This window comes from Ciconia boyciana, chromosome 1 (genome assembly GCF_034638445.1).
Source record: "Ciconia boyciana chromosome 1, ASM3463844v1, whole genome shotgun sequence".
In the NCBI taxonomy this organism is placed as follows: Eukaryota; Metazoa; Chordata; class Aves; order Ciconiiformes; family Ciconiidae; genus Ciconia; species Ciconia boyciana.
The window spans coordinates 95516458-95539336 of NC_132934.1; the positions used below are offsets into that span (position 1 = coordinate 95516458).

Genomic DNA, 22879 nt, shown 5'->3' on the forward strand with positions numbered 1-22879 from the left:
TGGTAGCACATCGCACCATCATACATGATCAGTTTCAATCACCACATATGCACCAGTATCTTTTTACCTGTAATCCAGAACATGGATGTTTTTGTATCCAGGTAGTCCTTCAAATACACTTTTGATCTATTTTGAGAGCAAAACAGAAAATTAACACAGATTTCTTCCACCCTACTCATCTAGTGAAAAATCAGGAAGTATTTTCAACATTTTCTAAAAATTTATCTGAACTGTTGTATCTCATAGGAGAAAAATGGTTGAATATTCTCTCTATGGAAGAAGAGTTTTGGTGACATTGTTTCATTATTAGAAAAGGAAAAGAAAAAAGTACTAAGAACAACATCCCATGCTCCCCAAGAACCGTATAGAAATAATCAAAGGGGGGGAAATTCAAACAGACTCTGCAGAGATCTGCACTGCCCATAGCAGACTACATTCTTTCTGTTATTTATGTAGCACAAACCTTTTTCTGCTCAAAAGGTTTCCATTACCTCCCAAACCTCTCTGGATTAAGAATAATTCAGGAAAATGCCTTGGACCTTAGCAACTTAAACAAGAGCAGCGGCCGCCGTAGGAACAGGGACCTCAGAGAGGCACTAATGCATTACGTAGTGCAAAACACGGCTCATCTCCGCTGCCCTAGACATACAAAGGGCTCAGGAGTGACTGGCAGTGCTACTCAAAAAGGACGACTGGGGGCAGGAAAATGGTAGCACATCCAGGCCTAATTCCATAGTCAACTGCACTCCATGAGACAAAAACAAGAAATAGGATATTGCAGGTTCATGCCGGTTTGGGGTTGGTTTTTTTCCTCCCAAAAGATCCTTGCCAGTTGAGGATTATTTTTTACTCCTCAAATTCTTCTTCCCCTCCACAATCTCCCTATTTTTAAACTGTGTCTGGTGAGACTTAAACAATCAAAGTGCTGCCGACTTTCTTTTTTTCAAGAGCTTCTTTATCCAAGCACAGAGAAAACCAGGCAAGACATCAAAGGAGTGGAACATCCACGTGCCAGGTGGACTCTGTCCCATCTGACATTTCTTCCACACACACACACTATGGCATTGCTACTTGGCCACACAACTAGGAAAATTAAGATGTCTAGCCTATGCTAGCAACTTGTGACAGTTGTGGTGATGCTTTTTGGCTGCAGTGAAGAGTACATCTCTTTCCCATCTGGCCCAGGATCTGGCACAGGGTTAGCCCCAGTAAAAGGGATTCAACAGAGAACCCCAACTAAATGGGACTAAGAAGGAAGCAAAGCTAGAGGAAAGATAAGCCGCATGATGTGCTGCTGTATGGCATCCTAGATGCCTCTCCCAAGAGAAAGGGAAGACAAACTCTCTGCCCCAAGAAAATAATGGTAATAAAATTATCATAATTATAAACAAAATTTAAAAAATAATGGAAACAATAGGGAGAGGAAAGTTACAAGACAGCAGTATGATCATATTTTAAATATGCATTTGTATATTGGCGGGCCAGTAACTTTGTAGCACACAAATTAAAACATTAAATTTTAACTAAAATTAAATTAACTTGAAATCAAGTTTAATAAATCATGCATATATGTATATATTTATATGTATATGCACATATGTATTTTTTCTTTGAAGTAGGTGCCTAACAGTCTAAACCATCATTCATTCCCACTGATTCCAATGGGATTTAAGCATGTGTTTAAGAACTCCTCTGAGGCTGGAGGGTTTTAAAATGTGCTCGCATGCACTGCCAATCTGGGGCATAAAAGAGGAGCAAGAGTTGTCTTGGCAGCCTAGATTTCAGAGAGTATCTCACTGCAGTGCACAACGATTCATTCGAAATGTCGCTCCTGAGCAGAAATAATGAACATGTCCTGCTGTTTGCAACTTCTTCCCATTTCCCCAGCTATCACCTACTCTGTAGAGACAGATTCTCTAGACTGATGCCAGAGTTTCTCCTACAGTCCAAAATCTGGACACCGTGTAATCGTTAAGATATCCTAAATCCCATTTCAGTGCTCAGCTTCTGGAAGAGACCCAGAGCATGCCCACATAGGCAGATGCTGATGGACTTGTATGCCTTCTGCCTGCACTCCATGTTAATGCTATGCTATACCTGAATTACTCGAGCTGCCTTCCAGCAGTGCCTCAGCACAGGTTGATGGCTCTGAACTGCAGCTGATTCATGTCCTGCCATTTGAGAGTGCAGACAAGCTGGGTTGCTAGGACCCTCAAGTTATCTTTTTCACTCCCCAGTTTCAAACCAACTACATTACAGAAGAATTAAAACTGGACAATAAGACTAGAAAGCGCTGAAATAAACTCTAGGCAGACTGGTCACTAGAGAGATGTTAAATGTATCTCTAAGACTTTCAAGTCCTAAAACTTCAAGAACTAATGAAGTTGCATCAAGAGGCAAACAAGAATCTCATCGCTTCTCTGTGAGCTTAAAGGCTCTACTGCAGTAACACTGACAGGGAGAGGTACTGAAAAATTCTGAAAGGATGGTAAGGCCAAAGTTAGCCCCAGTCTTTAAAAGGACTAAAATAAGTGGAAATGTTTTTCATTTGTTAATAACATCTGGGTTAGTTTCTCTTGCTAACATGAGGCAAAGTAAATTAATAAAACCAGAAAGTGTGTGTGTGTGTGTGGGGGGTGGGGAGCAGTCCCTCAGAAAGGTCCCATTTACAGTATGTCCCCATTCAGGGGTTCAGCATAATTTTCTGATCCTCCTAAAAGCATACTTCTACCTCTTTTGCCTGCAAAATCAATAGCAGGCTATTTCATGAGAAAGACAAGAAAAAACTAGAGTAATCAGTCTTTGGCAACTGGTATGCTACAGACAGCGTATGGCACTCCGCTACTTCAAAAAGGCAGCATATCGGACAAAACAGTATTCTCATAGTGGGTGAATATTTTCCAGCCTGCCTCAGGCAACAAAAGCCCTAAGCTGGTTCTGCAGAGCCCATGAGAAAAAGGCAGTCCTAACACAGGTGCTACATGCTGCTATTGCTTTGCAGAGCCAGCAAAAAGAAAGTCAGGGAAGGTAATCACCTGAGAAATGAATTGTTCAGAGAGCAGTTGACGTTTCACAGTGGCTGGGTCGCTCAGCTCCTCACTGTACTTTTCACCAGCAATCAAAATGCTGAACTCAATCATCTGCTCAGTTACAGGTCTCACTAGCTTCTCATCCTGCTTCTTTATCTCATTATTGATCTGGAAGGGAAGGAAGAAGGGAGAAAACAAGAGGTGATTTAATGCCTTTTTTTTTGGTTTGCCCTTTGCTTTTTTTCCAAGAAATAAATCCTGTTACTCATCACAGACCAGATTCCTACCTATCCTGGAGTTATTCCATGTAAAAATCATCCCCAGATATGTATATGTACATATGGTCTGCCAACTGTCAACAGCACACTACATTCCTAAGCTTAGGTACAAACATCTTTCTTATGTGGGCCAGAAACTTCTCCAGCTGCTGCAGACCTGGAGGTTTCTCTGGCTCATCATGGGGCAGAAAACCTGAGCCCTCTCCATAAATGCTGTATGGACAGGAACACCTCAGGGCACTACTGGTGGGCCACACTGATGGTCACGGATATACTTAATGACATGTGAAAACTGCAGTCCAAAGCACAGCATGCTCACTTGAGCCATCAGCATACCTGTTTGCCTTGCACTATAATGGGGTGCTCATGAAGGCTCAGGGACAGAGGCAGCAATTAATGAGGCAGTTGGCAATAATTTTTTTTGAGAATTCTTGTATTGCAGGTAATTCTATTTTCCATTTGCACATCTTTACTCTAGTGCAAGTCCATCTAGTTGACCTCAGCTACAAACAGAAACCTAGTTGCGTGGGATATTCATGAGGCAATTTAAAGTGCAACTATGGGTACACCAACAGCTCACTTGAGCCCAGTCAGCAACAGGCTGACCTACCCAAAATTTACCCATTTATCACAAGGCTCCTACTTACTATTCCACCTGGAAGACAAGTTATCTTTGCCAAGTTCTAAACTCAGAACAACGCCTTGTGTTGTTCAGCCTCAGTAAGTGAAGGATCCCCCCAGATATATAATGGGCATTGGGAGATCTGTGGGGACCTCTGCCAAGCTAAAGGTGGGCTTCAACTGATAGGTCTGCAGTTGCCCAAGGGGCCCCGCAGCAGCGGCTGTGCAATGCAGCAGGGAAGTGTGTAGCTATCGTGGCTGCAACAGGCAGCAGCGAATTCCAAATTTTAATGTAATTTGAATGACTGAGCAACACAGGAAGAACACTTTCTGCTTAGTTCCTTAGTACTTTACAACTAGTATACTGTTCCTTGTGGTATACTGAAAGACATGAGGAAAAGCAGATCTTGCTTCACGGTTTTGTTCTAAAACAAAAAATTGGGATTGGTGGGGGAGAGGAGGGAAAGCTGGCTTAAGTTAACTTTAGCCAAATAGCCAAACGTCTTTGGCTATTTACATGCAGTTGTTTTTTTCCCCATTAAAAAAAGAAAAAAGAGAGCCAACAAAACAGACCTTTTCAGCAAAACTGCAGTCTGTGTTATGTATGGTGCAGGAAATGGAAAATTTTTTCTCCAGAAAGCTTAGCTGCCACCAGTGAGCGACTTATACATTGTTTAGGGACCCTCTAAAATTTTTTAGTTGAATTCTCTGCCTCTCCCCATCCCTTTTTGACAAGATAACTTTGTTAGGGACCAGAATGACTGGTACACTGCTTAAAGCTAGTTAGCATTTGAGAAATACATACTTAACAGGCATATATATGCTGCTACTGTATGGCTGTTTGCAACTCCCTGTAGTTTCAATCATTTATCAGTCCCCCAAAACCAAAAGTACAGTCAACATATGAGTGCAGAAGATGATCTTTGCTCACTCTTGATCTTGTAATCTGCAATGCATTTTGGCTGCACAGAGCAATGATGAGGTGTGATGTAACTGTATAGAGTGAAAACACTGTAGCAGCAGCAATCTAATTCTGGTTTCTTTCTGATTTACTGAGTGGTCCTATTCTCTACTCAGGCAGCAATACTTCAGGCAGTTCTGTTTCAAAAAAGAATAATGGTCTACATGGGACAAAACCACAAGTGTTCTTGGTACATAATATAAAGTCAGACCCTGGACTTGAGTCAGAAGCTGTCTGCCTGTTTCATATTCAGTATTTATTATTGGAAGCACAATATCAGAGCTCCAAGTCAGCCCTGAAAGCTCTAGAAGAAAGTACAGTTTGGCCCAGCTTTGCTTCATGGCCATACTAGGTTGCACAACAGTGCGCAGTTAAACCCAGTACCATAAATCAGCTTCTACTTATATGCAGCATGTGCAACCTTGTAAGCTTCTCAGTAAATCCAGTGAGAGTTTCACATTTATAAGACGACAAAAGCCAGCTGATTCATACCACTGGTTTGCAAAATTTTCTTCAGTCATGTAGGCCCACAAATACTGCAGTTGGAATCCAGGGTCTGGGCTTAAATTTTAAGCCAGAGGAGCTGTTTCCTGAAAGCAAATACTTCCCTGGGACCTATGTGGTGGTCAGCACTTGTGAAAGCCAGCTCACTTTTACATGGACGTTTTAAGTACTTGATGTAGGCTTCCCTGCGTCGGGAGTTTTGTTTCGATACCAAGGTAAGGTTGACTCTAAGATGATAAAATAAAAGTTCATCTATGTCAACAAAGGAAAAGGAGCAGAGAATCAGAAGGAACCTGCAAGGCTATCCAGGCCACCTCTCTGCTGCCCTACACAATTGTACCACACGGACCCTTGAAACACTGCTACAGCAATTTAAGGTGTACTGTGTTTCCATAGGAATAATAATGTTCCACATTCTTCTTGGAGCTTTCAAAAGCCCTCGGCATTCCCTGTCTAGTCCTGTGTCACTAACAAAATCCTCACCTGATAGCTCAACTGATCCGTTCTCTCTCACTCTGGGAAAGCAGCATTGCAAAACCTCTGCAAATGAAAAAATACCTACCCAGGAAATTATTCTAACACTTTCTAAAGTTCATGCCCTGCTTTTATGAAATCTTAATCTGTGTTAACACCCTATGCTAACACCACCTTTAAGTACTAGGAAATGCAAATGGCCACAAACAATATTATTTAGGAAAGGCAACAGAATGCTAAACCAAATGAAAAAAACGCACTCACAGTAGCATCTGCATCTTCGATCTCAGGACCACCTGCAGGACTCTCAACAGAGATCTCATGAGGGGGAGGAACATTGGCAGCTGCATCTGAGTTTGAAAGAGAGCAGTATTATCTTGTTTGGGGGGTTTTTATACGCATGTACATGTAGATACACACAGAAGCAGTTCAGCAAGCATAAACCAACAGTAAAATTTGATTCCTATTCCCATCATCATGACAGAAACAACACAGGAAACACCTGAAGAGCCTAAGGAAAAGTATCAAATACACTAATCAGAATAAAATGCTAATGTTCCGTCTAAGCAGATGTATTTTTGGCAACCTGAAGTTAAGTGCAGTAAAAAGTGCACAGAACTAATTTCTCAAGTAGGATTTTCATGATTCATATAATAACAAAATAATGGCAGCATATAACATGATCTCCAGATCACAAACACATTATTCGGAGACGGAAAAATTCACAGCTCTTTCTGAAATACAAACACTATCGAATTTCTCAATTTTCTAGTAATTCAGAATCAGCCTTGACGGGAGTTAGATGAAAACTGACCTCTCAATGTGGTAACGTCAGCATCCAAAGCTGGAGTTGGAGTCCCACTACTGCTAAATAAAAATAAAATCAGAAATTGACATTGGACATGGTGAGATAGATTTATTAATTTTTGATTTATCTATGATTCTACTGACACACCAAAAAACACGTTTGCAGAAGAAATTTGTCATGGTACTACTTTGCTGATAACGTCGTAAAAATTAGGCTTTGCAATATTTCAGTTATCTTTTGCAACTTAGATATTGGGTTGCATTTGCATCACACAACACATTGTGCCTCTCCGGGTTGCTAACCTCCTTATATTCCAACTGACTTGGAGTCCCCCCCAAAAATACATTTTGCCTTCTAGCGGTTCTGTAAAGGAAGCAAATGTGAAGACCAGAGATAAAACACAAAGATAACCTGTAATATTCTATAAACTGCTCAGTTTTTAAAATAGTCTCCAGTGAACTAAAACATCATAACTGTACTGAAATCACTGCAAGAAGATGGGTTCTTCTCATCATGACTTCTACCCTGCTTATTTGGAAATCTTCAAAAAGCATCAGTTTCCAAATCCAATTATTGCATTCACAGACACACAAAACAACCTAGGCCGAATGTGGAAAAGAAAAACATTTCAGATAAAAATCAGATTAAGACTGTCAGCCTGAAGAAAAACTAGCAACTTTCACACGGCTCTTACAGTAAATCCAAGCTCCTTGGGGCCATTTCTGTAAGCCCTGAGCAACTGTCAAGCTACCAAGAGTGGGAGACATGATCTGACAGAAACAAGTCTGTCCTGAATGAAGAAAAAATGATTTTTCAGGTTTGTCATATTTTTAATATATACTGCCCAATCTGTAGGATTGGAAATTTGAGTGCTGGAGAGAAACTGAACTTCAGACTTCAGGAAATCATTGAAGTTCATTGCATTGAGATATTTCTCTCACTTCTAAAGGAACTCCTTTTTTATTGGTGGTCATACTTGTGCCATAAAATGAGCACTGCAGCAAGGAGTCTTCACTGTAATATATGCAAGTGCTGATACCACATGAGCCATGCTTCCTGGCCTTGCCAGATGTGATTTTTGATTCACGTACTAGATTACTGGTCTTGCAGTCTGTCCTCAAGCAAAACTCCAGTCAAAATTGATGGATATTTTGCCTCTTTCAGGACATATAATCAGTCTCTTATCACTCCAAAAATCAGAGGCTTCCAGCACCAGCCAGACAACCAGATCCAAAGTTACTAAAGATTCCAGGGCACAAGCATATGATCGTTTCACTGAGTTAACATCTCAAACTCTGTTTCTCCCCCTGCCTCTCACAGATACTTAACACTTGCCAATAAACAGATCTGAAGACAAATGTGATGAATTTTCTATTTAAGCCAAGAATCTTTTCACCCATCCTTCCTCAGGGGGCACAGGCTAGTCCTGCGCATAATGATTAAAATATAGTAAGTTCAGGGAATGTTAAACTGACAGGGTGAGATCTACATAACGATTGTAAAATATTAATGAGAAATAAAATAATCTCCAGATGAACAAAGCAGAAAATACTTATTCAAAAGTTTAAACAGACCCTTCATGTATTTTCCTGAACAACTAAAGCCAATGAGCTATATGCAAGCTTTGATATGTACAGTTATTTGTGTCTGCTTCCATCTCGTGGACACTGCTACCTGTTTTCAGCCAGCACAGCGCAAGGTAACTCTCTACCAATTCTTTGACAACCTCAGTAAATCTTGGAATTATTTCCAAAACTGGAAAACCAAATTTTACTAGCAAGTATAATTTAGACAAGATATCCTCTCTTATCGTCTCTGTCATTGCCATCACACGTATAAAGAGTCACAAATAACTCATTTAAAAAACATCAACTTCTTTCTGCTAAAAAAAACCCCACAAACCAAACCAAAAAAACCCACAACAAAATCCCACATTAAAAGGATTTAGATTTTCTTAAGAATGCTGGTTATATTTTAGAGGGATTTAGTTTCCTTACTTGTTTATCATCTTAGAACTGAAATAAAAAGTATTGCTTAATTATTAATTGGTCAGATGAAATATTTTCCAATTAAATTCACCTAACTCCAAGGATGTATTACTCTTACCAATTTCAATAGGCATTAGATTACATCTATACCAGAGTCTCACCAAATTACAGCATCAGTAAATAAAGCATTTTAGTGCATCATATTTAATGATGGTATGTTCAGAAGCAAATATGATTCTACTTTTCAGGAGACGTGAAACAATCTGGGATTTTACTTATTACAAACTGTTTAGTGTAACTAAGGTCAGAATAAAAACTCAACAAAAGCAAAGTGATGTGCAGTAAAACAACTCTGCTACAGGATTTGTAACCTTCTGTTCAGCTGAAGTGCAAACACCCATATATAAACATTAGCTAAGCCTTGTATTAACGCCCTTTTCTTGAGAAGGGAACAGCGAGAAACATGATTTGCTTTGGTAGAATAATTTAGGCTCTGAGCTCAACCTGAGACTCACAGGATTTGATCCAGCTGCCCACGAGTCGGTGCCCAGTATGCTTCAAGGGGCCTCCAGCTGCTGCCCCAAAAGGCACTGGTCGCCCACGGATCCCACATCATACCTGCCAGCCTTCTGCAGATGCGTACTGTAACTTAGGGCATCTCGAAAGGACCTAAAAGGCTATCTGACCATCTGAATTGTGGACTCAGTTTTGTGGTGGGTTAGCCTTGGTGAGGGGCCAAATGCCCACCCAGCTGCTCTCTCACCCCTCCTTCTCAACGAGACGGGGGAGAAAAAAAGATTTAAAAGTTCATGGGCTGAATAAAGATAGGAAGATTGCTTACCAATTACCTCCACGGGCAAAACAGACTCACCTTGGGGAAAATTAGATTAATTTATTGCATATAAATAGATTTGGGTAGTGAGAAACAAACATTAAAACACCACCTTTCCTCCACCCTTTCCCAGGTTCAACTTCACTCCTGACTCCTCTACCCGGTGTGGGCTCTGTGGAGGCAGCAGTTCCTTCAGGAAACATCTATCTGCTCCAGCATGAGTCCTCCACAGCCTGCAGGGAATACTTGCTCTGCCATGGAGTGCCGCCTCCTCCTCCTCTGCCTTCAACCTTGGTGTTCCCTATGCTGCCATTTCTCATTCTTTTTGTTCCCTCCTCTTCTCCCTGGGCAGTGTTTTTGCCCTTTTCCCTTTTCAGGGAAAACCTGTGTTTTCCCTGAGGTGCCAACAGCTCGGCCACAGGGCTCAGCCGTGCCCTGCGGTGGGTTGGATGGAGCCGTCTGGAACTGGCTGTGCCTGGCACGGAGTAGTCCCGGCCACTGCTCCCAGAGGCCACCCTGCAGCCCCCCCTGCCAGTGCCTGGGCACCCACACCCAATACTGCAAGATCAATTTTAACTAAGTTGCTTGAGTTTTTAAAGGAAAAATCCTCAAAGTAGGCAAGAAAAAACAAGGGGTATGGTATGGTATGGTATGGTATGGTATGGTATGGTATGGTATGGTATGGTAATCACACTTTCAAAAGAGGAGCAGTGTGCAAATGGAAAAGCCTAGAATTAGTTTTCTAGAGTAGAGTACTACTTCTAGATTGGATTACTGGTTACAGATGTCCAAAATAAAATTCTCCAATTTTTCAAAGGTCCCAGAGCACTCCCACTGCCACTGACTCAAATGAGTGGCAGCTCTCCATCTGACAGGGCACTTTGGTGAGTAACATCAACTTAGGCACCGGGTTAGCCAGGTGGTGGCAACCGCAGACCAAACTGGGCCATGGGGCAACCATGAGAGTGCTGAAAAGCAAGCTGAGAATAAGGCCGCTGTCATTCAGAGCACAGCAAACCCATCACGTTAAGCAGTAACAGGCTTGTCAAGGCTGGATAATATATTCTTACTGGTACTGAGAGGTTTTTAAATACAAGCCCCCAAGAGCTAACCAATTTTCTGACAAACTTCTGGCTCACAGCTGGCTGAAAATTAAAAGCCAAGGGCTTAAATAACACCTAGTAAAACCCTAATCAATCTAACCAAGCAAGACCAGTCAAGTACCAAATTTGGTCAAATTAACAGTTATCACTTTTTCTCAGGAGGATAAAAATACTGTTTTAAGAAACTGTGCTATAACCTACCTCACTTTATGCGCAACATTGTTTTTTCATTGCTTTAACAGAATGGTGAGGTTTGCTTTCTTTTTGCATCCATTTCTTTTTGCCTTCTGCTTCCCCTTAACGTTTTAATTTTTCAAATGCTCACTTTATTAATCTCCTAAAAAAGCAGCAATAGTACTAGGTATCTCTAAGGAAGCCACTCAAAATGCACATGACAACGCATCTACTGATTTGCCTGAACACACTGCTCTTGAAGGTAAACACAGATTCAAATACCCCTTCAGTCACACCATTTAAAATATTGGGGATGGTTTTTTTCCCCCCAGGATTAATCCAGGGCCCAGGCTTTATTTTTAACTATACCTACACAAGTGAGCCACTCCAGGTGGAGGGACTATACTCCAGCAAGAGCTTACCGTGAATTTGAGACACGTGCATATGAAATGTAATTTCCATCGTCCTACCTGCATGAGTGATGCCCTGGACCACCTTGGCTGAGCAGTAAGCAAAATATAAAAACATACACATATGTATGGAAAGGCAGGAAGGAATATGCACAAGCAGATGTCTAAGCAGCAGAACGAACAACACTGCACTGTGTTTCCTTGGCAGAAACAACCGGTTTCAGATCACACAGCTCTGTTAGACACCTGGATCCAGGCAGGTGTAAGACAAGACCCATAAGGGCCTCAGAAGTTGATCTGAAGCAAACAGTGCTTATAGACAGCCTATATGTATTAATACAGCAAACACAGCTCACAAATACAGCCTATATTCCCCTTTTTCAAACCCCATGGTAAGTACTTGTGTGAGACATCAGTCATGTCAGGAAAAGACTCCATAGGTTCCAACCCACCAAAGCACAGAGTGTCCCATTGACTCACAGGCAACTGTAGAGCCTGAACAAGGTCTTTCTGTGCAACCATACTGTGTTATTAAGGAGAACCACCACTCTGGACCTGTTAAATGGGACATCTGTCATACCATTTGAGCCCCCCCATGAAATTTTTTAAAGGTATTAGTTACATTTTTCTCTACATTACTCCTCAAGGTTTAACACAAACTCAACTCTGTGACTGAAGAAGGTAACGTCTTCAGATTTGTACTACACGTTCTGGACATCCATCAGTTTGTTTATCAACTTGAATGTCCTAAAGTCTAATTTGCTATGTCAAGCATTTACTTTTCTTAAACATTATTATTTCAAGGCTTATGTTGCACAAAGAAGGCAAAATCATTTTATGGTCTGATTTTCTCCTTTTTAAAGATTTTAATCACATGTCCTTGAACTAAGCAAGTATGTGATTTCAGAAGTATTTTTATCCAAGTACAGAATGCAAGACTGAGCCTTGTATTCAGATTCTTTTCCTTTTAAATTGTACTTGCATTTATCTTAATTTTCATTTAGGTAGTTCTTAAATTTTGACCTCTTTTGGTTTTAATTAAAGCAGGACAAACCTTTCATATTTGCTACCTGACAGTAAGGAGCACAAAAGAAAATATACAACTGAAGATGAGCAGCGTGGAACTCTTCAGATGGGGTAAAGCTGTGCAGACGCTCAAAAACTTCTGAACCAAGCAATATCGTTGCCAAGTCCACATGCAGAGAGTAAAGGAGCTCAGGTATGTTTCTACTTCACTGCAGCCAGAACTGCTGAACTGTTGAAATGATCCCAGCATGGAAGACAAACTCTTTTTCTTTCATGAAACACATTTAGATAAACGGTACAAAATTTGAGTTGATACATCATCAACCATTGCTGCCACCACTGATGAAATATAGATCCTAAGTTTGCCAATGTATTTCAAAGCAGAGAACACAGACAGAACAAAGGAGGTCTGGACATGATTTATTGTGACTAATTCCAGCAAGTGCAGAATCAGCAAGCACCACTCAGAAAGGACACATGCTTCTATTTACTTCACTTTACATTAATAGCCACTTCAGAAGAAGTGAAAGTAGTACATGATATTCATCCTTTTCAACTATCCCATACTCCTTACCTTTTCTTTAGTATGTTATTGTGCATACAGCATTCAAGCAAGGCTCTGACATAAAAGCTATACTTTTCTATTGCAGCAATTTTGTGCTACTCCTTTGCCTTCAGCTGATTCTCAAGATCTGGCTTTTGACCCCCCCCAGGAATTAGACAAAATGACTGTCCTATTGTCACAAGACATACTCCAAAATTAAGAGAGCAAAATTCATTGTGCAAAGTCCCAACAACCTACTGAATAAAGCAATTGTTAAAAGCCTTTAGCTGATGTAGTACGCCCACACTTCCCACTGGGGCAAAACTCCCCAATGTCCACTGGGCTGCTCTATACACGTCTGGATTATGTCCCATGTATTACCTTTCCTTTGAGGTTTTCTCCTCAGTGGTACTTAGTTTAATCCCTCCGTTCCTTAAAGGCCAGGCTAGCTGAGCATTTAACCTATGTGAATGCATGCACTAGCCTTACGGGAACAAACTTTCATCCTGCTGTTACGCAATTGTCGGTAATGCCGGATTGTGAGTTATTCTGGGAAGTAAATTACACAAATACAAGCCACCTTTCTGTAGGCTATGCTAAAACTATCCTAGCATTTAACTAGCTGAAACCAGCGTTTTCCAGCTAGAGACACAGTATTGACATCTAGGTAGGACTATGAGATGTATTAAATTATTTAAATCACAGCTTCCATTCTACAGCTGCTTATCACTTTCAGCAGAGTTTTGCTTTAATCTAGAAAGGTAGTGTAGTTGAAATGACCAACAGATATCCAGGGTCTGTCTTCTGTTCCAGATCAGCCTCCAGTTAAGGAAATGGGCCCCCAATTGTTTCACAGAAAAAACCAGATGGGTCAAAGCTTATAAAAAGAAAACACTCTTTTAGTTTCTTGTGCCTGGGCTAAGCTCTAGGAAACAAACCCACTGCAAAAATTCCTATGTTCTTCTCAGTGGGAAAACAGACTGAGAAATATGCCTAGTGCTAGGCCTCCAAACTGAAATGGCTGTTTCTGCACAGTCATCACAGAAACTGGAGCTCCCCAGAGGAGAAGTCAGAGCACCTCTGTTAGCCCCCTGCTTCGAGGCATCCTCTGGAGAAGCCTGTCCTTCCCTGGCAATGTGGGAGCCTCACCTGAGCATCTCAGCTAGATAACTAAAGCTGGTGCTTTAGGGTAGTCCTGCCTTCCCTTGAGACACGAGACCAGGTCCATTCCCTGTTCTGACACAGATGCCACAGCTGGGTGGCAATACAGCCATGCTCAAATCATTGCACTGCCCTGCACTGGACCAGCCTCTCTCTGCACGTGTGGGTCAGCCGGCGACTACAGCACTGCCCAGGAAACGGCAGAAGCACGCTCACATCTCCTCCTGCGCAGAAGGGACTTGATGCTGGATTTCCCACACTGTGCCTTAAGGACTGGGGGTGGTCCTGGTTTAGGTCCTTACTCCTATTTCTTACAGAACATTTTTAAAAGGTCTTCATTTTATTCTGATGCATACTGGGGAGTCTAGTATAATTTTTCAGGAAATAATAATGCTGGCTGTTGGCAATACTTGAGATGGTTCGCTCACTCCTTGATGGAGGATGTCTGAAGTTAGATGAGGCATCTTCTACCATGACAGCCAAAGATTTTATATGACCCTGGCTTACAAACTTCACTTCTTAAACCTTGTGGTGCAGAGATGCCCAGAACGCTCTTAGAATAAGGGTTGTGGGAGTTTTTTTTATTTTGCCAAAATAAATTATATTAATTTCTTCCTGATGCTCCATTATCCAGGGCAAATATACCTGTTTCTACCTCACTGCTTCAGTCTTGTATCACTCTCTTTATGCAATAAAACACTATCATATCCAAGCACAAGACAAACAACAAGTTTTAGAGGAAACGACATAGTAAAACCAAAGTTTAAACTGACAATGATAACAAAGATCCCATCCTAAAGCTACGAACAATCTGAAGTAATATATACTGGGATAAAAGCAGCGTGCTTTTGAGAGAGATGCAATAAAGCCCCACAGTGAACTGAGTTGGGTAAAGCTTGCCAATTGTCTGCTGGAGCCCCTTTAACGCCAGTCACAAAGAACTCAATAAGATGGCTTTTGTGCGAGTACAACATTAATCACTCTGATCCACCTTTCAATCAAATCCTGGGCTTTTTTGCATTGTTAGGTTGTTTAGCCGGGTGCATGAGGGACCCTAGATTAATTAGTGTTGACTCTAATTCCTCTCATATATCTCCACATTTACTAGATTTCCTGAATGATCACATAGGGATACAGTAGGTTTTCAAACTCAACCTTCTTCAGAAAGATGAATTTTTTCAGAGTCTTCAACATTCAAACTGAGATACCTATGTCTCCAAATTCACATTTTCTGATAAATAAGATGTGGTTCCATTCATGTAAAAATCCAGTCTAGAGAGTGACTGATGCTAATAAGAAAGAACCAGACCCGCAAAGTTTACAAGGAAAAGGTTGTTGTTTTTTTTTTAAATTTATTTTCTCTTCAAAAAGAAAAGCATATAAAAGTTTGGTCAACGTTGCATTCTCAACAGAGGAAGTTCTGAACAGATGTACGCTACCCAGTTGACCTGGAGGCTTTGGGGAGTGCTCAGCTCAACAGGACAGAGAGAAACCAATCTCTTAGGAATCACTTTTGCCCTTATCGTCTCATGTTATTAATTTTAATATATTAAAGTTGTGGTTATGAAATCATTTTAAGATACCTGATTTGGGAAGCTGGAGGTTTTTTTCAAGTCTGTTAAGTGATTACTCTTCCCACTAAATGAATTACTTCTATTCATCATAGCTTTATATGGCCAGTAAAGTAGGGAATTGAACCTGCCAATTTTTCAGATGAGTTCAGCACTAGGTTGTTTGGGTTTGAATTGCTCTAAAAATAACAGCTTAGATTAAGTTCTAAGTAGGAATGGAGTAATAATAATTTGGACTGGTTTTCCTTTCTGTTCAAAAAAGACACGAAAATATCAGGTCAAGTTCAGGTTTGCTTTGGTAAAAAGAAGCCACAATTCAGACTAGTTTTCATTTTTATTGCCTTGTTAAAAGTGTGAGGGGCCCAAGCAGCCAATTCCCTTGTAACTGTTTTTAGAGCACATCTCAAAAGGTCTTTTAAAAAGCATTTCAAAAACATTCCACTTTTTTGCTTTTTGTAATGATGACCTTTGGGAAAGGTTCGCAGGGCAACCAGAACACTAACACAGGTAACTATGGACACATCTCTTTCCCAAAATAGATTTCCCTCACTAAACCTCTTCAGGTAAATAGCCTGCATCTGTGCCCAACGGCCACCAAGGTGATGACATGCTTAAGCAAAAGTACAAGCCCCAGATCGGCTGAGATATTTTGAGCATGTCAAGCATGCTAGGACAGCCTGCGAGAGGTTCACATGCAAGAACCACAGGATTTCTCCACCACACTTTTCTATATGCCCTTTTGCACAAAGGTGAATTTTGTTCAGCTTCAGTGCACAAACCAACTCCAGCAGCAGCAAGAACTGGAGAAAGGACCGATCGCAAGGCTTTAAAAAGGGAAAATGACTTACCCACATGACCAATCCGTGCAGGAGCTGACAAGAGAGAGAGAGAAAAGGTTACACAATGTCACAACTCAGCTCTGCTGTTATCTCCAGGCGAAACAAAATGCAAGGCAAACACAGATACTCACCTGCCCATTGCTTCCTTTGTATAGGACAGTTTCTGGAAAACAAACAAACAACCCCTAAGTATTTTTGAGTATCATAAGGTGAAAGGAACTGAAATGCAGTTTATACCACTTTGTTTCCTCCCTGTGCCAAAATCATTCTCTCTTCTTTGTTCTCTGTTCATTTTTTAAGTTCAAAATGTATTAATAAAGTCCCCGCTGAAAAGAAAATGTGTCCTACATTTCCAAAATACAACTGAAACTCAACAACAGATGCTGTAAAGAGCACTAGGCTTGCCAGAAGATGCACTGCATTTCTGCATTTTCCTGCACTGTTCTGCAGGAACAATGTTCTCTCACCTTAGAGGAGGCTAGTAGTAAGATCCTTTCAAGAAAGCGGTCTTAGGAAATACACTATTACTTCTGCTACTTGTCTATACATTTAAAACTATCTTTTCGAAAGTACAGTTACAGCTTAAAAATCACATAGTAGGATTAGTCTGATGACTTTGTTTAGGGTTATACAAGTGACAGGGATGACATTTTTTCATTATAGATGTATGAAGACTAAGGCAGGGCTACACAGTTCCCAATTTTTCATCAAAATTCTCCTGGTGTGAGTGACATTGGTTCTAGAGAGGAGTGACAGGAGTTTCCCTGGGGAACCCCACAAGAAGTGGAGGAGGTCCTGAGCAGTTTGCAGCACGATAGCTGTTGAGGAACAATGCTGTATCCTGCTGCTGTACCAATGTGAACAGAATACAAAATACTTACAGAAGATTATTGTCCAGCCACAAAATTTCTGTTTCTCTCTGGTTTTAGGGGAGAGGGGATTGTTTGGCGGTTTGTTTATTGGGCCGGCTTTCTTTACATAATCAGTGCAGATATATTTTTTCAGTAAAAACTCAACCCAAAGTGGATCAGCTCAAATACTTTGAAGTTAAATTCCAATAAACTTAACACATAGTATTCTCTCTTTGAAAACTTCTCTGCAAAACCCATATGTATTTAGTGACCTAAGGACTGACACTCTAAGCTATCCTGGTGATTCTTTTTGTGAAGGAGGAATGAAAAGGCAAAAAAGCGTTTTTGAACAGGTTATCCTGCTCATTCTCTTCACCTGTGTTTCTAAGGAAGTCTAGAAGTTCAGTTTTTATTGATTCAGAGCCACCCCAAGGACTACCTTTCTCTTCTTTCCAGGACATCTGTGGACAGTAAGTGCAATCACAACTAGAACCGCAGGCAGCCTGGATATCAGCCTGAGGAGGGCTTGCCAAAATACTAATTTCAGTCAGTTTGCTTTTCAGCATGTCCTTTGGCCAACCTTTATTGTGCAAGCCCATTAAATTAAGTGTTGGAGATACTGCAGTATGAAAGACTAACACACAGCGAGACCAGTTTTAAGTGACAAAGAAACTAGCAAGACTAGATAGCCTAACAGTGAAAAGTCTAACTCGGGGCCAATAAAACCGTCCCGGACTTTGGGGTTTTTTTGTTTGTTGGGGTTTTTTTTGGTTTGTTGTTTTGTTTTTTTTTTTAAGAGGTCATGACACTGCTCTATACAGTGCTTGTACTCAGCTTCAGTGCGCTGAGATCTGCAAGGAACAAAGAGACTGATTCCCTCTCTATAAGCTTTTGGAAAGTTACATATAAGTAGCAGCCCTTTTACTATAAGGTGTTTGTTCATTAGAAGAAGAGACTTTCTTCCATATTCAGTCAGTCAAGGCAGTTCGTAGGTGCTATTAAAAGCAAACCTGGTTATTAGGGGCCCCACACATATTTTTAATACCACCTGGTAGTCCGTACCCAGCAGCTTTACTCACTACTCCACAAAGGCCATTGACAGCAGAGGTCAGTATAGTCCTGGCCATTTCATAGAGGAAGGAAACAGAGACGCCCCGGGGAGGGGTGCCTTGGCCAAAGCTCTGTTGCAGGACAGCCTGAGGAGCTGGTGGCACCCAGCTTTCACAAACCTGGGTCCCAGGACTTAACCGATGTGTCTTGTCATTTCCACAACTTCTATTCAATAAATTAGAAGAACTTATAAGAACCTAACCTGAAATGGCAAATTATTATTTTCATGACCAAGGCCTAGAATTACAAACATGACACGCTGTCTCCACATCTACGTTTAGAAAAAAGGCATCAAATTACTAAGTTCTCATCCAGTTTTGTAGTAAACTAGCAAAGCCTAATACTGTATGATTGGCTTTGAATGACAGCCTCTGCGTAGGGTAGCTGGGTTATTCCTTAATTCACCTAGCTCAGGACAGAATATTCTCTCTTCATTGCAAATCACATCTTTTGTGAAATAAAGTAACTTTAATGGACTATGTGCTTTAAATGACTGTTTAAATGACCTGACTTTTCACCATTCTTTCTCAGACAAAATCTCCCACTGGATTCAACAGCAGCTTTGAGAAATAATGCTAAAGATTGTCATCCTTACATTTGGCTGCTATCTAAGGCTGTGAAGCTATTGCAAAACCACCACCATCAACAAAAATGCATGAACTGTAAATTACAAATGAGTTGATAAAAGAATTATCAGTCATCCGTTAAAACCCATATGCCAATGCAAAGCTTGCACACAGACTATTATCATCTTACAGCTTTATGTTACAGGTAAAATCTTAGGTTTTACAGTAAATTCAAAAGGAAAGTATGATCTCAATACCCAGTCTTCAGTTTCTTACAGTCTACAGAGGGATGAAAAACAGATTTACACATTTTGGATCAGTCCTACAGACTGAAATAAGACTTGGTTTTTATAATGTTAAATGTTTGGGTTTTTTTCAACTGAGGATGTGAAAATGAGGCATCCTCCTATTGCTAAGCTGGCATGGTCTGCAACAGTTTGTAGCGTGATTGCCTTCCTCTCTCTTAAATGTCTAACTTGCATTCCAGTCTGGGGTGGGGGCAAGCACTGACATATTTGAATTTCATGGCAAACAGGCACCTTTTTCCCCTAATTAGAAGCCAAGGGCTCTAGAGTTCTAATATTGGCTTCGTTTCTCATTTAGTACAGAATAGCCTTTGCCAAACCACCTCACCTCTCTGGCTCGGTTCCTTCATTAACAAGATAAGAGTTATAAACATACCTACCGCACAAGGATCTGTAAGGATTAACATCTTTACCCTTTGAATACCTGAAGTGATCTATAAATAGTTCTACATAGCTGCAGCAGCCACACCAAAGCTCGAGGGGATGGCTTTTACTCAGTGAAGCTACCTCTGGCAGATGCTTTGTATAAAATTAGTTCTCTTGAAGCGAGGCCTTCATAACATTATTATACTAATTATTCTAAAGCTGGGAGCTGAGTTTTATGTCAGTTGCACTAGCGCTTCCCTTCCTCAGACCAGTTAGTTTATATAATGCAAAATTATCACAAATTAGTAAGAGTCCATAGCATTAAATACAGGCTACCACAATACCACAAATCACATACAGTACCGACTGGATGGATGAGCTTCTGTCAGCTCGTGAATTTGCAGGAAAAGCAATTATATCAGATACTCTTGTCTGATCCTAAGAGACGATTGTTATGCACAGAAGACAAAATATCTTGGAGATAATTCCAGGCAGGAGAAAAAGGTGGAGGAAATGTCAAGGAGATCTTAAATAATCTCATATTAGTTTAATCCCATCTGTGTAGGATTGTACCGAGCATGTTTGATTTAACCCACCTGTACACATCATGTCCAACAGGAAAGTCATACCAAGAAACAATTCTCTCTTTGCCCCTCCTGATTGCCCACCACGGTGTGCAGCAGAACCACGCTCTCATGGAGGCAAGGCCAAAGCACCAGGAGGAATTCAAGGAAAGAGACAACAATGTCCAGAACTGAAGCTGGAGGGAAAGGCCAGGATGGAGAGCAGTGCTCTGAGGCACAGCCCTGACAGATAAGGTGAAAATATGGTCTACAGTGAGCAAGAGGAGAGATAGCAGGAAAAGCTTAGTAGAACAGAAATTGTTTTAGCCATGTCAATTTGAAATGAAGGCTGGAGATCCACGGTAAGGCGTCAGAAACAAGCTAAGGGTCCAGTCTGTCCAGGAGGAATCAGCTCCACAGCAGGGGTGAACTCTCAACATGAAAGTGATTCTTCAGTGTGTATTAGGCAGTGCTATCTAGGAACGAGGTACAAATCAGGGAAAACAAGGAAGAGCTACAGATTTGCGAGGTAAAGGAGCTGATCAGACAAGGATGATAAGGATGAAGTATCGGTTCTGAGCTCTGCCTGGAAAGAGATGAGCACAGACTTCATGGCTGACAGTTTCTGTGCTGTGCCAGGTGTCAAAAAGAGACTGAAAAGGAAGATTTAGGCTGGAACTGGAAGAGAGTGACCAGAGAGAGAATTAACACAGAAAGAGCTTAAGAGATGAAAGGGAGATGAGGCAAGATTTGGAGAAGCAACTGGAGCTAATGAATCTATTTGCATATATGTGGTGAAGGTTTGGGGTTTTTTCTTTTTAAGTTAGAGGAGACTAAAACTTGCAATGCAAAAAGGAGGGGCCAAAGTCAATAGGAGAATAGTAAGCGTGAGGGTAAGAAAGGAGGTGAACGAAATCTGATATAATGGCTCAAAGGAAGGCAACAGAAGAAAATTTTTTTGCACCTGTAAGGGGGGGTGGAGGGTGTGAAAGAACAGACGACATCTGCTTTTTTCCGGATTTAGAAGAAACTGGAGATGTTCTATGCAAAGAAAAAAAATGTTAAGGTATCTAAGTCAGCAATCAAAGAGATATAGGAAACTGCGATTAGGACATTTGATTAAACAGAGAAAGACAATGGGTAGCAAGGAAGATCACAGAACAGGAAAAGGAGAAACAGCAGAAGAGGTCTTTCTGCCTCAGAGGAACCTTAGGAAGACAAAATAATCTACTGCCTGAGGTGACCAGAAACTACAGCACCGGGAGTAAGTGGTTATAAATGACTCATGTCATTGGGGTGCTACGTCCCACCTTTGAACACAGCTCAGAATTCAGGAAAAATCATGTATTTTACATTGCTAAGTGCCCATTTCAGCATGCGAAGAAGGTATTTTGTTATGCTACCCATTAAGGCATCCTAAGGTGGGGTTGCCTTCTGCCCCTTTCATCCTAGTCTCCCCACTGAGTAGTTAGTCTGTGCTCCAAACACACTGAAGCAGATGGAGCTGCTGCTGGGCTTAAAAGTCAATGCTAAACAAATGTACTGCTGAGTCAACACAATTGCAGGTTTTGTTTCTTGGCCCAGGAGCTTTTCAAGTTGACTTGTGGTAGGGGAGCACCTCCTGTCACTGTTTTGGGGATTCCTGAGGAAACTGTCTGCCTTTTGGTTCTCAGACAATGCTGTAATACAAACTCCTTTCCACAGCTAACTCTCAGCTTAACTCTTCGATCTCAGCCCCACTAAAAGGTGCACACAGAACAAATCTCCCTCTCACCAGCATCCAAAAATCACACAGCCCTGCTTCCTTTGGAAAGGATTCATGGCCAAATCCATGTTGTCACGTGTCTCATTTGCCCAACACTGTTCACATTATGCTTTGTTATACACGTGGGGCTGTATATGAGCCCTCAGCAGGTATAGCTGAGTATCTGCACAACAACTTAAGTTACATGAGCTCCCTTAATTCTTCATTTCTCACAACAGCTTTTGTCAACATGCCTTGTTGTTGTAGATTGTCATCAGATCTACAAGGAACAGCAACTCATTAAAACTGTTTTTTCTGAAATTTGATTGAAGTTTGGAGAAATAGAGATTGGGACATGTAATCTGGCATAAAGGATGGACTTGCCCTATTACGTGCCCACACTGGAAACGCGGGATGCAGACAGAACTTTACGATGGGAGCACTGCAGTATCATGCTTTAAGCTGCATTTTGGTATGGACTGGGGAAGGAGATTCTACTTGTATTGGAAAGGTGAGGGTCTATTCCATTAGAGCCTCTTGGTAAACATAAATTTCCTGAATTCTCCAGAACTGGAAAACATCAAGTTTCAGGATTTTGATGAACTAAAAAATGTCCCCAAATTAACTGACCAAACAGAACAATGACAAAAATCATGCAAGCTGGTGGGCCTCTTTGCTTGCTTTAAGTGCCTTGATGAACAGAAAGGTCATAACAATTATCTCAAGCTCACCATGACTTAACTGGATGTGTGGCGATTAAACAGATGAAGTATGACCATCGATATTTTAGGTCCTCTCCACCCACCAAGGAATATTATTAGATCTATTTCAAGGTATCCACTGCACTAACAACTCAGAGACTAGTTCCTGGCAGAGACTGCTGAGTAGTTGTGCTTCGTCACCACGTGGGAAGAAGCTCTATGCAGACAGAAACCAGGGTTAAGCAGCTGGCATGGCCCTGACTTGTGTCCCTTGCTCCAGGAAGAAGTTCTTTCTTTCACCTTTATTTACATTTCCCCTATTTGCTTAGTTTTTTTCTCTGTCTTGGGAA

At 41.1% G+C, this 22879-nt stretch overlaps 1 protein-coding gene across 4 annotated transcripts in view; it reads right to left on the reverse strand.

The window, feature by feature from the left end:
* IMPG2 (interphotoreceptor matrix proteoglycan 2) overlaps positions 1–22879 on the reverse strand; it is a 66822-nt gene that overhangs the window by 21257 nt on the left and 22686 nt on the right. For 3 of the 4 annotated variants that reach the window (XM_072883944.1, XM_072883926.1, XM_072883916.1), the window contains 6 exons: positions 16455–16486; positions 16333–16356; positions 6682–6734; positions 6132–6217; positions 3036–3197; positions 68–126 (listed from right to left, as the gene is read on the reverse strand). In XM_072883944.1, the coding sequence (XP_072740045.1) occupies positions 68–126; positions 3036–3197; positions 6132–6217; positions 6682–6734; positions 16333–16356; positions 16455–16486 (416 nt within the window). The remainder of the gene's footprint in view (positions 1–67; positions 127–3035; positions 3198–6131; positions 6218–6681; positions 6735–16332; positions 16357–16454; positions 16487–22879) is intronic. The other variant, XM_072883935.1, reaches the window with a different exon arrangement.